The sequence below is a fragment of the Dermacentor variabilis genome, chromosome 2, assembly GCF_050947875.1.
Source record: "Dermacentor variabilis isolate Ectoservices chromosome 2, ASM5094787v1, whole genome shotgun sequence".
Lineage (NCBI taxonomy): Eukaryota > Metazoa > Arthropoda > Arachnida > Ixodida > Ixodidae > Dermacentor > Dermacentor variabilis.
In genome coordinates, this window is record NC_134569.1 from 90,474,964 (window position 1) to 90,492,730 (window position 17,767).

General features: G+C 43.8%; 1 protein-coding gene across 1 annotated transcript in view; it reads left to right on the forward strand.

Moving 5' to 3' along the window:
- The window catches only part of LOC142572268 (formimidoyltransferase-cyclodeaminase-like), a 29,748-nt gene that overhangs the window by 7,469 nt on the left and 4,512 nt on the right, over window positions 1-17,767 (forward strand). The window contains exons 6-12 of the mRNA XM_075681247.1: window positions 26-145; window positions 876-1,025; window positions 2,550-2,738; window positions 7,253-7,414; window positions 9,546-9,589; window positions 11,358-11,496; window positions 17,461-17,556. Coding sequence (XP_075537362.1) covers window positions 26-145; window positions 876-1,025; window positions 2,550-2,738; window positions 7,253-7,414; window positions 9,546-9,589; window positions 11,358-11,496; window positions 17,461-17,556 — 900 coding nt within the window. The remainder of the gene's footprint in view (window positions 1-25; window positions 146-875; window positions 1,026-2,549; window positions 2,739-7,252; window positions 7,415-9,545; window positions 9,590-11,357; window positions 11,497-17,460; window positions 17,557-17,767) is intronic.

Genomic DNA, 17,767 nt, shown 5'->3' on the forward strand with positions numbered 1-17,767 from the left:
CCAAACATACCACTTCTCCTTGCAGCCTGGTCTTCTCAAAAGCACACAAGCTGTAGGCTGGTGGCTCGAAGAGAACAACATTGCACAAGTGTCAGTGAATGTCCTGGACCATGACATAACGCCAGTTCATACTGTGTATGAGGAGGTAAGAGCCACTGTTGCATCTTCCAGCAGTTGTCCCATACGCTGAACGTGTCATGACGCACTGCAAGCTTTCGTTTGGGGACTCTAATTTGCAAGTGCGCTAGTGTCATCATAAATTCTCCAGGCTTAGGCATGTACAGGGTTAGTTATTGGTGTAGCATAACCCTCATCACAGTGATACTTTCCCTACAACAATGCCTCCTCTGGATGCTGTTCGCTTCATACTGGCTAGCTGCAAAACCAGCAAATCTCCCAAACAGCAATGCTTTTTAGAATCGTGGCTGGAGGAATTAGGCTCTTGCGCCCACAATTGGGTGTGCTTAAGTGCATGAGCTTATAAGTGCTGCCTGGTCTTCTCAAAAACATACAGACAATGGGCTAGGTATAGCTAGCTTGCAGTCAAACATGACCGTGATGTCCTTATGTTCAGTGCCTGCTATAAGATGGAACTTTAGGATGAAAAGTCTTGCTGTCCTCAGCTCCCATCTTTGTATTATTTTTGAGACATCTAGTGTCCTGACGTTCACTCACGATCAAAATACTGAACCTGTGCACACACATTGTGGAGCAGCTGTTCAAAATTACCTGTTTTTCTTTTTTGAAGGTCACATTAATCTTATGAATACTTGGTTGTGCGAGGCAGGTTTGTGGCAAGCCTATGTCTGTGAGCACTGTTCTCACACTATATGACTTGTCTTGTTGTGTCATGATTTCTTTGCACTCTTTTTCAGATCGCAAGAATTGCAAAGTCGTTAAAGCTAGCAGTCACAGGCTCGCAAATAGTGGGTGTCGTTCCTCTAAAGGCCATATTGGCAGCAGCCGAGTTCTACATGAAGAAGGAGAACCTTTTTGTTCTCGAAGAGGACCAGAAGGTCCACCTGGTGAGCAGCTGTCTCTATAATCGAATGTGAGCAATACATATGTGCTCACATTCATCTTGACATGCACTGCAAAGTATATATGGCTTGTGCTCTTAGTTTTCACAAGCACTTGTTATTGATTTGATGTAATTACTAGACTGCTTCTATAGCATAGAAATTTTGTGAACTTTGACTTAATCATCCTTTTGGTTAGATACGTCTGATTAATTTTGACAAAATGTGTTAGGATGAGCTCATAACTTTTTCGTAATCTGTGCAATCCTTTGTCTAAATAAACAAACGAAAATGAAAAAAATAATGAAGGATGGTACATGGCATGCTATGACAGCATGCACATAGAGAAGTAGGTACAGCACAGAGCATAAAACATACACCATAAAACACAGACCATCCAAATGTCTTTGTGACCAAGCCTTTATGAACTTACACTGTAGCAACTGGAGCTGCCTATTGTACAAATAAGCACAATTATAACCTACATTATTATGATAACAGAAATGTAGGTGCAGTGAGATATTAGAGCACTGACAGCAGTTGTCGTGTGCTGAACTTGCTATTACAAAGTAGTTGGAAGCATGTGTGGAGGGTGAAGCAGACTGATGCCATGCTTCATGCTTCTCTGCATTTTTTTCCTTGGCCACACGTAAATGCTTAGTGCCACAATAGCAGCAATAATGTATATAGGACAGTTAACAGTTTCTTTTACGGCGAAGCCTCAGTAGTGGGACAGTGTAAGCCACAAGGAGAAATACTGGAGAAAATCAGACCACAGAGAAGAGCAACTATTATTTTTTGATAAAGATGGCCTTGAATATTGCAGATCAGTTTTGTAGAAGTCTACAGTGAGGAGGAAAATACAGGTAAGGGAAAATTGGCATGATCCTGAATTCAATCCTGAGACCGGGATGAATTTCTTTACAACTGCAAACATTTCCTCCTGAGAAAGAAGTACGGGTTACCTTCATAGTTTTGTGCTACAGTCGGGTGGATGCCAATTTTCCCCTTTCATCATTTACAAGTGATCTATGGGCCATTCCATTAATCAGATGGCAGTTAGGTTTGTGTCAGTGTCTAATGAAACATAAGCTCAAAAACCTCATAATAAGTATTGGATCTTCTTTTATTGAGCGTACACTTCAGACAAAGCAATTTTCTGCATGCCACTGATAGTTTATTTTTCTAAGCAGCTGGGACTTCTGACAAGAAGAGAGACAGAGGGGAGATGCATTCGAGAGTGAAGAATGAGCAGCAGAATAAGAGAGAGCAAGCTTGCATTGTTTATTCAAGGCATTGTGTACATTTCATGCAGTGTAGAGTGAGAAGCAAAGGGAGATGGGAGAAGAATGTTTAGGCTTTGAGGCGATCCAACGCATGCAGCTCGAGTAACACTACTGCTGGTCAAAGTGATGAGCTGGCACTACAGTTTTAACACTGTTCTTGTGTGCAGCTACAATTATTGCATACTTCTGGTGGTGAAACGGATGTGTTTCTTAACACCAGCTCTACATTCTGTTCATTGTGCAGGCCATCAACCGGCTCGGCCTCAATTCACTTGGCCCATTCGAGCCGTCGGAGCGCATCATTGAATACATGCTGCCTGATGACAGGCTGGGGCCATTGGCGCAGAAAACCTTGTGCCAGTTCATCCACGTAGTCGGAGCCAGGACACCCACACCGGGTGGCGGTTCTGTTGCTGCTGCTGTAGCCTCTCTCGTATGTACTCAGTGACCTATTCGCCTGTATTACTAGATGCAATCTTCCAGAGAAAGCTTGATCTGTGCAGGCTATTTAACACCTTGAGATGGTTGTTTCAGTGCAAAGAGCAGCACTTGAGAAAAAGTAAAGAAAAATGCTACAACTTTGTGTTGTCCTTTCTGTGTCCCCATATTTTGTGCCTTTAAATATCTCATAATTGTCAGCCGCGTTAGCTTTATGACCTACATGTCACAGTGGTTGTAGATGTAGCATTTCAGCTGCTGATAATGAAGTTATGGGTTTGCTTTCCGACTGCTCTGGCTGAATTCCACTAGTAACAGAGTACAGAGTGCACTCAAGGTCTGGTGGTTGGAATTATCGAATTTACTCATATAAGACCTGCATTTTTTACTGAATGTTAAAAGGCCCTTCACCAGGCCCCATAACAATATTTGGTTTTACGCTGGAAGTTGTTAACTATCCTCTAGGGAGCGTTCTGCTGCAAAAAATTTTTCAAACCAGCTCATTAATAGCCGAGATAGAAACATTACAGTGCTGCGAACCCATGATTTCGGGAGGCCAGCTCCAGTGCAAGCGAGGCACTCTCTCCACCCGCACCGTCTAGCCTCGACAAGAGAAATTCCTTGGACCCTACCATGAATTTTAGGCTACCACCGAAAATTAAACGAAGCTGTGCCAGTCTTCTGCACAGACTAAGGCTGGGAGTAGCGTTTACGCGCGGATACGTGCACCTCATGCGATGCACCAAGTCTCCACACTGTGAGGTGTGCAATGTGACTGAGACTATAGGTCAGGTGCTTTGTGACTGCCCTAAGTACGTGGAAGAGCGTGAAAGGTTGGACAACGACCTTACGCATCTCCACAGCGCACCGTTGTTGGAGGACGTTATTTTAGGCCCTTGGCCAGATGCTCAATAGAGTTTCAAGGCCATCCAGGCATTACTGAACTTTTTAAAAATTATGGGCTTGGATTGCAGACTTTGAGCATGCCAAACTGTTTGCCATATGTTCTATATCTTCCTTCTACCGTCATCGTCACCCATCACGCACCTCTTTCTTCCCTCTTTCTTTCCCTCTTCCCTTTCCCCCAATACCGAGTAGCTGGCTAGAGGAATATACCTCAGGCCGACCTCTTGGCATTTCGTATCATTAAACTTCTCTCTCTCTCTCTCCTTCCCTGCATTATCCTATACCGGACCTCAAGGATCGCATGACGCATACATCGCGAGCCCCACCTTCATTTTTTTTTTCCTCCTCATTTCTTTGCGGCACAACACACTTCCAGTGACGGTGTCGCACATGAGCTGTTGTGATTCTCATTTTGTGCAGTGCACGATTTTGCTCATTGTGCACGAGGACGCCTGGCTAGCCATATGTCAGTGCTACACGAATACTGAGGCAGACACAAGCAGGTTGCAGAGCGTAATCACATGCTGGAACACGGTAGAAAATGGCATAGTTTCGGTACCTGTGCGCACGATTGCACGTCCGTGAGAACAAGCGAAGCACACCTCTCTTGCTTCGGTGCAAAGTAGAACAAAAAACACTCAGGCATTGTGTTTGCGTGTCTTATTATTTCTCTAAGCTTTACTTCATCTATTCATGCAACATATTACGCAAATAACAGATGTTGCCTTGAATAATTCTTGAAGTCACGTGTCACCACGAGTGACGTCACAGTGCAAACATGTGTACATAGGCGCACTAGCACGTGTACGTCATCCTCTGGCTTGGAGCGTGGCAGCGGCAAGGCGAAGGGAAAACTGTGTTCGGTTTGAAATTTCAGGTCTTTCTGCGGCACATAGCAATGTAATACTTTGCAGACACAATCGTTATCGTGCAATGTATGCTCTGCGCTTGTCAGCTTAAGATGGCTAGATCTGGTGAGGGGTCTTTAAGTGGTGCAGTGTGCAGCATGACAGAGGAACTCAGAAGTCTCTTTACTGAAGCTTTTACAAGATAGGGTTCTTGTATTACACAAATCAGATTTAGGACTGCTTTCCATCACAGCATGCTTAACTGCTCATGAAAGCTGCTGCACAAAATGTGTAAGCACTGCACGCTGTAGTGATCCACTGTAAAATGTTAATCAAGATTCTCTGCTGGTACAAGTACCTTTCAGCGAAACTACTTTCATTTATAAAATGTTTTAGCTCCAAGATGGGAAGTGTGAGTCTTACATGGCCGTAGGCCTTGCATGAGTCAATACGGTTGTCAACCTTCACAACAGCATCCCTCGTACATTTAGAGCAGCCAATTTTAAAGAATATGAACTCAGATGCCCTAAACTTGTATACCGTAAACAGTATGCCACTAATATCTAAACTGAGGAAATAGTCTTCAGGTAACCTGCAATAAATGCATGGTGTAGGCCATTATTAAATGAGGATCAACCCATTAACCACAGATGCACCATTGGTATTGTGGGGCATGCATTGCACTGATGCTTTAAATCTAGCTAATTGATATTGAGTTGCTACTAGTCACACTTAACGAGAGCTTCGGTAGAGTAGTTGACAAAGAATCACAGGCAGGCTCGTGTGTATTGTAATGTGTGGGTGTGGGTATTTTCACAGACCCTGCTGTTGCACGTGCTTCCGTGTTTACAGGGTTGCAGCTCTGTGAATGTAGAGGGACAGTTCATTCTTCCGCTAACTAATGAACTTTATTCTTCACTTGAGTCTGCTGCTTTCATATTTGTGTTCTTACATTTAGATGGCTACATTATTCTTCAAAAAGTGTGAGTGATGTAGAAACAGAATGTTGGATTTTGTAAGGTTGCAAGTTGAGGAGCAGTGGCATGGGGAATAGGCGATGTCCAAAACCCGATGTCTGTGAAGTGCTTCCGACTCCTTAAAGTGCTTCCACCTAATTCAGCCAGCAAAAGCATAGCCTTTAGGATCCGCATATTAAATTGAGAGGGTGCCACTCTGTGGGGGATAATGGGACTTCTTAAAGGGACACTAAAGGCAAATATTATGTCAAGCTATAGTGATAGATTAGTGTTTGAGAGTCTCTAAGGTGTCAATATTATTACGAACAGAGCCTTCATAATAAAGAAATTGAGATAAATGCAGGACATGATTAGAGACTCCCCCGGGACATTCAAATCCTTGCCCAATGACAAAAGCACTCCCCAGTTAAATTCTGTCACTAGAACTTAACTACTCATTGCAAAAAAACATCCTTGTATTATAGTATAAGATGAAATAAAATGCAACTTGTCCAGTTCTATTCCATTTTTAGAAAAAAGAACTCATTGAAATTATTCTTGACAGCGACGTGGGCAGTCGAAAGGTTTCGTTTTCGCTCGACTCCGTGCCACCCACATTTCGCATTTCAGTAGTTCATTATCGCGTAGTGCTGCGCTGGTCTTGCTGGCTTGTGAAACTTGCACAAATTTCAAGTAGCAGAGAATTCAACTTCTATGTGATGTGACGGGATGCCCGAACATTCTACGCCACCTGTCCTAGAAGCAGCTGCAGCTGCGAATCCACCGCTCTGTCTTGGCTCGGTACCACCATCTGTCGTGCGCTATTTTACTCACCGACGGTAGCAAAGGGTGGTGATGGCGTATGCAACTTCACCACTCCGCCAGTTGGGTAGTGGGAGATTTGAATTTTGAAAAAGGTGTTCAGACCTTTCATATGCAATTTTGGCATAAACTAAGCCTTTTCTTGGCATGAAACAAGCATTGTGAGGTTTCTAGAATGGTGTTTAAACAGTCCATGTCAACTTAGTATTTGCCTTTAGTGTCCATTTAACACATACAGCAGTGAAATCAGTGGCAGGACTTTGCAAGGTTCTGAAAGGCTATGCATTCCAGTTTGATGCTGTGCTGGATTATCCTTACGGCTGCTCATTCTTTCCTAGTGCAGGCATACGTCTCTACAGGTTTAACCTTGCAACTGTCCTTTTTATTTTTGTTTGAACAAACATGTCATGGGGAGGTCTCTTTTGACCACAAGATAATTGCATCGTTTGAACAAACTGTCACACAGCTGTATACACACCCGACCAGGTGGGCTGCCAAGTGCTGTTGCATTTTGGAGCTTCTGTGGCACATCTGTTCGAAGCTGTGGAGCATGAAGGCCAGAAGGCCATGAAGGCTAGCCGTGACTTGGCCTGGTGGCTTAGTGGCTGTGGAGTTCTGCTGCTGAGCAAGAGGTCACAAGCTCAATTCGCAGCCATGGTAGCCACATTCCAACAGGGGTAGGAACACAACAACTCTCATATACTTAAATCTAGGCACATGTGAAATAAACCTAACGGATTGAAATTAATATGGAGTCCCCCATCACGGCATACCTCATAGCCCACATGTTTATTTGGGATGTTAAACCCCACAGTATGATCAGATTTGATTTAACTCTGTGTGCTGGAAAGACAATAAGAGCCCTGCTGCACAACTGGGGCTTAGATTTAGGCATGGTAACTGTGAACTCACATGATGTCTACAACAGATCTCACTTTATGAACCACGCTGACCACGTGTGTTGTTATGTATGGCAGGGTGCTGCTCTGGGAGCCATGGTGGGCAAGATGACTTATGGCAAGCGGCAGTGGGAGCGCTACGACGAGCAGATGCGTCGACTCATTCCCATAATGCATCACACTATGGATGAACTGCTGCCCATGGTAGATGCTGACACAGGGGCATTCAACGACTACATGGTGATCTCATTTAATCCTTACGTACTCTGTTTGGCTGCACCACCATGAATTCACTTCAGTGCTTATGACGCCTAGTTATCGTTATGTATGCTTGCCACGCATGGTTTATTGCACTCGTGATGAGCAGTGGCAAGCAGTGTTGCATGGTTCACATTATTACTACAGTATTGGTAGTCATTATGCTGGAAACTTACAGAGTTGAGCCTGTCTCACACACAGTGACCTCGCACTGTGTTTTTTGTAGCTGCAATTTCCACAAAATTGAACTTCACACAATGTTGTTCTACAAGCCCTGATCATGGCAGCTGTGGTTTCCAAATTTGTGAGCACCTAGTGGAAGAGTGAATTATTTTTGCCGTCAGTCTGCTTCAGTAAAAAATTAAGTAAAACAAACTATAAACCGTTATCATGAAATATTTTTTGTGTTTGAACTTGTTACTCAACCAAAACAAAATATAAGCATGTGAGCCCCCATGACGTGTCGACGATCCACGCTGTTATTGCTAGTTCCCCGCCTATGCCTCAAGTGTTATTTCGCAGAGAGGTTCAGCACTCTGATCTTCGAAAAATGATATGCACAAATAGACTGATGGCATATTTGCTGTGCCTGGGAATTCGCAAGTGAGAAATTACACCATGTGAAACAGGCTTTATATGTTTTGTAATTGGCAAAGCCCAATTGTCATTGTTAGTACATTTCAAATGCATGTTACATTTTACTGCTGAACAAACTGCCACACGGATTGAAATATAGTGCATGAAATATGGTGCACTTATATTGCTTGCTTCTAATGTCATAAGGAACGCATTGTGGTGGCTGATGGGCCAGAGGCCACATACGATAGGCGAGGATGGCGCGTGCTTCTTACAAGTACATTACCAACTTTGATTGACAGAAGGGCTGTCTCCCTCCCAATGACCGACAAAGCCTAGAGCGCCTTTCTAGAGCGCCTTTACTTGTAGTGACCTGACTGGAGCAGCATATTCAGCGTCACATTTATTAATCTAAATAATTGATTAATTATTTGTAACATCAGACTTCATAATTGCAAGCTTTAGCTAAGCTTCTTTATAGCTATTGCAGGAGTGTGCACAAAGTACAATGCCATCTGCGATAGAAACAAAAGAACTGCGTAGAAGCAGATACAGTGGAATATCATTGATACGATTCTGCAGAATGTGTTTTTCGGGAGAAGTTTTTCTTTCCCCTTTTCCCTGCCAACATTCCATAGGAGGAATGCATTTTCATACCATTATTGTGATTGCGTTTTCATTAAAACTCGTAGCTTTATATTCCAGTGTACTAGCTTAAATAACATTCCAACAAACCAAAGAAGAACGTGTTAAGCCCCAGCCACACTGAAGAAAAAATGCACGCAGTGTGCCACCAGGGTCAAATGCTGATGTGGCAATGCCTCCACATGTACTAGCAGTACGCCGCTGCTCAATTGAGTGAGGAAACGGCGGCTTCCTTTTTTAACTTCCAAAAGACATTTTTTGTGGACATTTAAAAGAAGGAAGTTCAGTGCAAAGTGTCGTGCTATTTCATCATTGGTGAATAAAAGTCCCTTTGTTATTGAGTTTGCCAATGCGTACGCCTATTTTCAGACTTCGTGGGGACTGCTTTGGGTAGTACATTATTCGGATGATACGTCTTATTTTCTGGCCCCCATGAAAATCGTATCAACGAGATTTCACAGTAGTATATAAATAAAGTAAACACGGGTTCAAAAGTTATTGTGCCATAACTTAAAAGGATACAGTGTGTACAGTTCTTGATCACATTGCACCTAAAGAAATTTGAAGGAGTTTAAAAATTCTGGCAGGACTGGTTTGAAACCACATTACAATTTTCTCATTATTGATGCAGGTAAGTTTGACTGGTGACATAAAGGCTTACTGCATTTGGTTTGACTGTGTCAACAGACAGACAGATATTCGTGTCAATTTGAATACAGTAATAAATCAGACCTACCAAAACCTCAAAGGGCTTAAGTTGAAGCACCTGGCAGAAGGCAAACAATGACAGAAATGTACAAAAAAGAAAATACAGACGTTATACAGTTAGTAGTTGTACGTTATTGTCATAGCTAGCTTCTGCCGCCTGACGCTTCGTCGTGCTACTGTGCAGGCTGCTCACAAGTTGCCCAAGAACACCCCCGAAGAGGAAGAAGTGTGAGTACCACTGCATTAAGCTTACCTGTCAATTCAAATCATGGATGCATATTCACTGCTGTAGGCCAAGCGGGTCACTTTAACTGGTGTCACCAGCAAATACCATATTTGGATAAATGGAGGTCCTGTAAGGTAAATAAATAAACTCTTGTTTAAAGATCAAGGAAGAAAAATAGAAATTCTAATGTTTCTGTGCTAATAAGTGCCTTGAGTTTTAGAGCATGGAGCATACAACGCTGTGCACAACATTAAGGAGGAAGAGCATGAGCTTGGCACTGAACAGGACATTAGGGACATGGCTGCTTAGCCTTTGTCTTGTAAATAAACTAAATAGATCTCCCTGTTTGCTTCCTTCTTGTGTCACATCAGAGACTGTTGGCTTTGGTTGCTTGTCTTTACTTGGCTGCAGTCTGACAAAAATCGATGGCTACATTCTGGGGCTGTAAACATGGCTGCATTTTGATAGAAATTATATGCAAGAATTCTGGTGTATTTAGACTTGAGCACACTTCTGGAACGAGAAGCTTTGGAGTCAGAACTAATATGTAAGCTTTGTAGTCAGAACTAATATGTAGCCATGCACTACAGTGCTCCTCATAGCAAAGACGAAGCTTTTGGATGTTAAAAGCAACCACTCACTCTGGCTGCTTGCCTTTTTGTGCACCTAATGGGGCCCTTACATTCTAATTCTGAGCTAGTTGAATAATGAAAGTATCAGTTTGGGCAGCCTTTTGTGCCATAGATAGCACATGGGAGCATACCAGTGAGCTAGCGCTGCATGCTCCAGTGACTGTGGACCACGTTGCATCTTTCATGTTCCATAGTAGGACATTTGGTTTCTTGCCTGCTCTGTGGCCCTCGATGGCGAGCGCGTCCCACCTTCATGAGAAGAGAATTCATTTGCTTCTTTTCTATGGTGCAGATTGCAGCCAAACTTGGTGATGAGCTTTTTTCTACATCTATAAATCCAAAATAAACAAATTGGGAAATGTGCTTTTCTGGCGAAAATGAAGATTTTAGCCCCACATCCACTCTTAAGGTCTTTTTATCCAAGAAAATTTTTTAAATGTTACTATTTCCCCCTTCACTTAAAACAACATGACTGCCTTATATTTTTCTTTGGTTCCTTGACACTTTACCTCTTAAATTCAAGTAACATATGGGGACTGAGACGGCCCAGCAATATGCGGCATAATGTCAATCATGAAGTGATCTGTTTTACTTCAGCCACATTCACCCCACAATAGTAATAATAATAATATTTGGGGTTTTACGTGCCAAAACCACTTTCTGATTATGAGGCACGCCGTAGTGGAGGACTCCGGAAATTTTGACCACCTGGGGTTCTTTAACGTGCACCTAAATCTAAGCACACGGGTGTTTTCGCATTTCGCCCCCATCGAAATGCGGCAGCCATGGCCGGGATTCGATCCCGCGACCTCGTGCTCAGCAGCCCAACACCATAGCCACTGAGCAACCACGGCGGGTACCCTACAATAGTCAAAGGAGTCAAAGCAGTTTCATAAGTTCAATTTCTCGCCCTCCTATTTTTACTTTATTGTTTCTTAGTCGTATGCACTCTATGTTAACCATTTTCTTAGCCCCTCCATTTTCCCAGCAGCCTGACACATTAGAAAGAGATCTCTGTCTCTTTTCTGATTACCTAACAATTTCTCTTTACAATGTGTGCATCCCGTTGGCCAATTGCTTAGTCTCTTGGCTGATGTGGCGACTAATTGGGTCACACCATGACTTGTGTCATGTGCAGCCGTGAGGCTGCAATGCAGGCTGGCTTAAAAAAGGCCATTGCTGTCCCACTGGGGGTGGCTCGGTCTGTCAGCAAGCTGTGGGACACCGCCAGGGAGCTGGCCTCCATCATCAACATCGGGGCAAGAGCAGATTTGCAGGTAAGTTACTTTCCCTATGGGCAATGAGCACCGAAAATTCGCATATCAACAGCACCACCATAACACACAGCCTAGAGAGCAGAGGAAACAGTTTTCAGTAGCGCACGGTGTGTTCACATCAGCAATGCTCATGTTAATGTGTCCAGTTCCTGGACTGTCTGGGAACTGACGTGCCAGAACGTAGGAGCACATGCGCTCCTCGTAACGTGCATGGACATGGACAGAGCTTCTGTGCACACTGGGTTAAAGTAAACGTTGAACAGGTGCACATCTGTTATCGTTCAAAGTGTCATACCATTTTCATAGAGTCCTTACTGGATGGCGCCAGCATATTTTAGTTGCACTCTAAAACTGCCGTAGTGCTTCCTGGCCAGTGCTGGTCCCCCACCAGCACTGTGGGCATTGTGGGACTTATAAATTGCAAGTGGCTGCTCTGTGTTCTCAGTCTGTCTCATGGCCAGCTACATGATCAGGCACTCAATGTCCATTCCAGTTTCAATATGCACAATATACGTAAAGTGCTAGCTTTTGTCAAAGTTGGCAGTTTTTGAAAACTTTTGCATCTGGCTGTTCCGGGAAACTAGACTAGTGTTCTTAGCAGGAAGGACAAGCAATCAAAAGCCAGCCAATGGCATTAAATGCCAACTGCAACAAAATCTTGGGATAGCATAAAAAGCCTTTTTTCTTGTAGTCTAGATATGGAGTAGCCTGCGTGAAAAGTTTTGTGTTTGAAATATGAGTGGTTGCATTACAAAAAGCTTGAAACAGTCTATGTTGCTGATTAAAAAAAAATGTTCATTGCCGTTAGCGTGTGCCAGCAATGATGCACAATCCAGTGAGTGAGTGAGTGCAAACTTTATTTAGGTCCCGAGGAGAAAGAATTAAATCAATCTGGCGGTTGTTGTATTCAAGGCCACAGTGTAGGCATTCAGTAGAAAGGTCTGGATTGATCCTGCTTAGTGTCGCTGGTGTGATGTATGTTCTAGTCTGCAACTGTCTGTAAGTGACAGCCTGTGCTTTTTTGAGGTTTGGGTGAGGAGGAGGAAAAATTCTTCGCCCTAACCTATGATTTGAAGTGATTTCGTGGTATGACACAAGCGGGTCTTTGTTTTCTAGGTCCCTCCAGGCTGGGTCAAAGCGAGGGGGCGGGCCGCAGATGCGGAATGCAAGTTCTCGCGCCAGTTAGGGTGCCCACTCGTTCGGATTACAGTCAGGACATCCAGAAATGTTGCCCTTGTGGGCCGGGAACCATGTGATATGTGGGGACATGAGGTTGTAATCTCCCGTTTCTTGGAAGAAGAGTTTGTTGACAACCATAGCTGCTTTCCAAGAGACGCGGGCCACCGAAAAGGTTCTAATGGCTGTTCTTGAGTCCGAGTAAATGACGGAGGCTTCTTTGTAGCTTCGAAGGGCCACTGCGATGGCCATTTCTTCTGCTTAATGAGTGGAGTTGGTAACTATCGTGGCTGCGTTGATGAGTGAGCCATGGGCATCGACCACTGAGACTGCGTAGGCACCTCAATTCTAATATCTGGCCATGTCAACGAAGAGGACTTCCATTTCGTTAGGTTTTATGTTGTCGAGGATTGCCTCGGCTCTTGCTGTTCTCTGCCCTTCGTTGTGAGTCGGGTGTATGTTTCTTGGGATTGGATCAACTTTTATTGCCCTCTTGGTGTTTGTGCATAGTTACGACTTCTCTGGTGGCATAAAGAGAGGCTGTATGCCTGCTTCTAGTAAGAGCTCGGTGCCCGCCTTTTTGAGTGAGAGCCGACTAACTTGGGTTTTTTGCTGTGCCTCATAGAGTTTAGTTGCCATGTTGTGTAGCCCCAGTTGGAGGAGCCGTTCCATGCTAGTGTTGCTAGGGAGGCTTAGGACATTTTTTAATCCTGTTCTAATTAGTGTGTAAATTTCGTTCAGCTCCATCGTCTTCCAGTTGAGGAAGGGGCGGCACAGGTTACGTGGCTGATGAGAAAGGCGTGAAATGCTTTCATGAGGTTGTCGTCTTTCACAGTCCGTCCCTTCTGCTGGCGACCTGTGATATGATCCTGGTGAAATTGAGGATATGATTCCAGGATATGATCCTGGTGTAAGATTGTTACTGTAAGATTGTGTTTGTTTCCATATCTTTGTAAGATCGTTTTTGGCTAATCGAATTTCACCAGGATATGATCCTGGTGAAATTCGATTAGCCAAAAACAATCTTACAAAGTTATGGAAATTTACTCCCAAGATTTATTTTGTTGAAAATGTGTTCATGCCTGACCGTGTTGAAGGCCTTGGTAAAGTCGAGCACCAGGATGCCTTTTACATCCCTGGATTTGTTGTCTGTGACAGCGCTACTGATGAGTAGCATGGTGTCCTGTGTGGATAGTGATTTTCTGAAACCTACGAGATTGTGGCAGAATAGGCAGTTCTCTTCAATGTGCTCTCCAATTCTATTGTGGATGGCATGTCCCGTGACCTTTCCGAGACACGACGTAAGGGAGATGGGTCTCAGATTCTCTGTACGGAGTGGTTTTCCGGGTTTGGGAATGAGGACTACATTGACAGTTCGCCATTCGTGCGACACCCAGCCTTCAGCCTATACTTCATTAATTTTGCTCGTAATGAGTCGTATGGCTTTGTCATCTAGATTTCTGAGTAGTTTGTTTGTGAGTCCATCTGGGCCTGGGGCCGAGCATCCGTTTAGGTTGTGAAGGGTGTGCGCAATCTCTGAAACTTCGAAAGGACAATCCAGCAAGAGTTGAGGTGTCCCCTTGTACTTACATGTCGGGTCATCCCACGGGACAGATTTACGCTCTACTGGAAGGTAGATATCTGCCAGGGCATCAGCAAAGTCCCGCGGACTTTTGCCTTCTTTCGTGTGGAGATGAACAAGCCTTTCGATTGTTAGCTGGGCATTATTCTTGGTCGGTTTGTTGCTGTCGGCGAATAGGTGCTTCAGAAAGCTCCACTTGTTGCCCCTTCTCATTTTACCGTCCGCTTCGTTACACACCTCGTCCCATTTCCCATTGCTGCGAACTCAACTTTTTGGAGTGTTCTTTGATCTCTTTGTTGATTGCTGTTAATTTAGACAGAATCCAGAACCTAAAGAACCGGTGCTCATCACAACCAGGTGCAACAAGGAGACCAAAATGCACCTGGGCACCTAGGTGGGACACTGCAATCAGCACACATGCGCACTTCCAGGAACTGAGTCATGTCTGCTTACTAGCAGGTGTCTACTTCATCTGCTTAGGTCCCAGTTAAAGGCTGTTAACAAAAAAAAATATTTGGTGATTAACAGCCCTGCAGTTTTGGCAAGATTGCTTCAATGATATCTGCTACTACTCATTTGTAACCAACTTAGCCAAAGCAAAATTTTGTTGCAGTTGGCATAGAAGGCCCAAAATTCTGGTGTATTGCTGTGGCTCTTAAATAATATGATAAGGTCTTTTGGGCCATATATCTCTCCAGCCATTCCTGCTCTGTGCCATAGCCGAGTAGTAGTGTACAGTAGTAAGGTTGTAAAAGCCTGCTGCTGACTTCAAACGATTTGTAGGCTTCTAGGCAAGACATGTGTGTGGTGTACGTGGTGAAGATGTACATTGCATAGGGGATATCTCAGCACACATAGCCTATATAAATACAATTGCTACAGGCCTCTGCATGCAGCTGCATAGGCTGATCATCTTGTGATTATGGCAAGCAGGAGAAAAATTATGATCATATGGAAAAGGCAGAAAAGTAGACTAGAACGCTGTAACAGTAACTGTACATTTAGCAAATTTTCACCTAATATAAGCATGAGCATTACCACCCATTGGATGTGCATGCTTTCCATGGCTAAGAGACAGTATAGAAAATGTGGTAAGCGCCTGCAAGTATGTAGTACAGCGAAATGGCACTGTCACAATGCAGCATTACTCGAGTCAGCGAAGCACCGATCAACGGGCGCCAAAAGGTTGTGGGAATAGGAACTGGTGAGCAAGACGGATATTGCCGGCCACTCGGGCAAGAGGCCGAAAAAAGTCGGAGGCATGTTTAGAGATTCTTTTTTTGCCGTTGGCACAACCGTGACGCCCCGACAGCTTTTTGTAGGAACCCCTGCATATTCTCTGCCTCGCACGTGCATTGAGAAGCTTGCTAAAACGGCAGGGGTGCAAATACCCTGCAATATGTGGCGTCTCTGTGCAACCCCGTGTCCATGAATTGCTGACAGTGTATGTGTGTCAGAGGGTTTGGCGCCATATGGCCAGCTGCCATCATTTCTTTCGTGTCACACAGAACGGACAATAGAGGCCTGCTACAGACTCAAGGGTGTGCGTGTGTGGTGCAATGCAAGTGCGCCACCTCTAACAGCAGGGTGGACTTATCCATTCCCTCACCCCTAATTAAAAGGGGCACGGCCAATGCCTTGGGAGGAGCTGTGACACAATTGCATGGACTTGATTTGATCGTCACCAATATGTATCGTTCCCTGACACAGAGAACTAGGGAAAGGAGATGTTATTTAAATGCAGGTTTTAGTCTGAGCTAAGCAGTCCAGAAGCTGAACTTGTGATCTACTGAGAAGCGTCGAGGGGCTAGTGCCGCCCAGTATCGCCTGGGACGCCTAGCCGCGTCTGAACTGCGAGTTACTAGTTGACGTAAGAGACAACAAACCAGTGTCTGCAACCAAGCTCACGGCAGTTCCCCTCATATTAGCTCAACCTGCTCGAGGGACGTCGTCAGATCTAGACTTCCGGGTGACCCAGCACAGCAATCACATAAACTGCAATGAGATTGGCTTGCCTGCGTTCTTCGGGAAAGCTCTGCCATTGACTCCACACTTTATGGACTTTCTGCTGCTGCCCAGCCATGCGTGTGCCATCATTTGTTTTCTTTTGAACTCTGTTTAGTGGACCACCAATAAGTGTATTGTTGTGTAGTGTTAATTTTTATATCCACTGTTAATTGCTCATTATATTTCTTTTGTCGTCATCATTGATCTATATTAAGTGCATGTGTGTTAGGGTTCTTGGGTTTTTGTGTTTCTTTTAATTTGTGTATTGTTGTCAGTCGATAAATTTTTTTTTCCCTCTCTTTCTCTTGACTCTGACTCACCAGAAGGCCACAGCACCTGCCTCTTGTGCCTGCTTGAAACAAAAACCGTGCTCTCACTCCTGAATGTAAATAGTGGCAATGTGTATAAGAAGCACTCAGGACTGGTGACTTGGTTTCACACTAAGTTGCACATTTTCGGTCAAGGTGAAATTTAGTTATCAAAAATTTCATTTTTGCCAAAGCGGTCAGTACGTAATGGCAATATGGTACATGAAAGCAAAACTCACAGCAGCTTTGCCAAGGAAATATGATATGATGAACTTTCATTACATTGAAGCAGTATATGCCTGTTTATAGTGCGTTAGGATGTGCATTCTTGTTTATTACACAGGTCATTTGGTTTTTGTTGGAATGAACAATAAGATAACTTGAACATTTGCTGCATTCAAGGCTAAGTGAGTGTGTTATCATCTGTTTCAACTCTTTTATTTGCATTTTGAGCATATTTTATGACATACTGTCAAACAAGCTCATCATAACTTGTGCAGTGCTCATCACCATAGTTTTAAGTGTGTTCAGTTAAATTGCATGATTTCTGTATGTTATGATTGTATGTGCTTTCTGATGGCATTTTCTGAGCAATGCTATCTGTTAAATAGCTTCAACTGCCTCAATTACCCCTTGTAAAAGCAAACAACTCAGTCACAACTCATTCCAGTGATGTGAGGCATATCTGTGAAAACAGCAGTAATTCATCCATTTATGGGCAGTTACCAAAAAAGCTGCAGGCAATCTTTTCACGCACACACACGCACACACACGCACACACACGCACACACACGCACACACACAGTCACTGAATCCAGGAAAAACAAAAAACACAAACAACAAGCATTGAGACCTAAAAAACACAGTAAACTTTGCCGTGCTCAATTTCAGGTTGGTGCACGCTGCCTTGAAACTGGTGTGTTTGGAGCCTACTGGAATGTCATCCTGAACTGCCAAGGACTACAGGACGAGGCCTACAGAGATGAGGTACCTTGTTTGTATATGTGCCTTTTATGTTCTTTTGTTGTGGATTAGGACAAAGGACAAGAACAGTGTACAGAAGTGCTGCAGCCTGTCACATTTATTCTGAAACAATAAACACAGAAAAGGAAACAAATCACAAGTGATGGAGATCATGCTTCATGTACAAGAAAATCAAAGGGGCAAAAGGCAACAACCAGATTATAGCTCATCACAC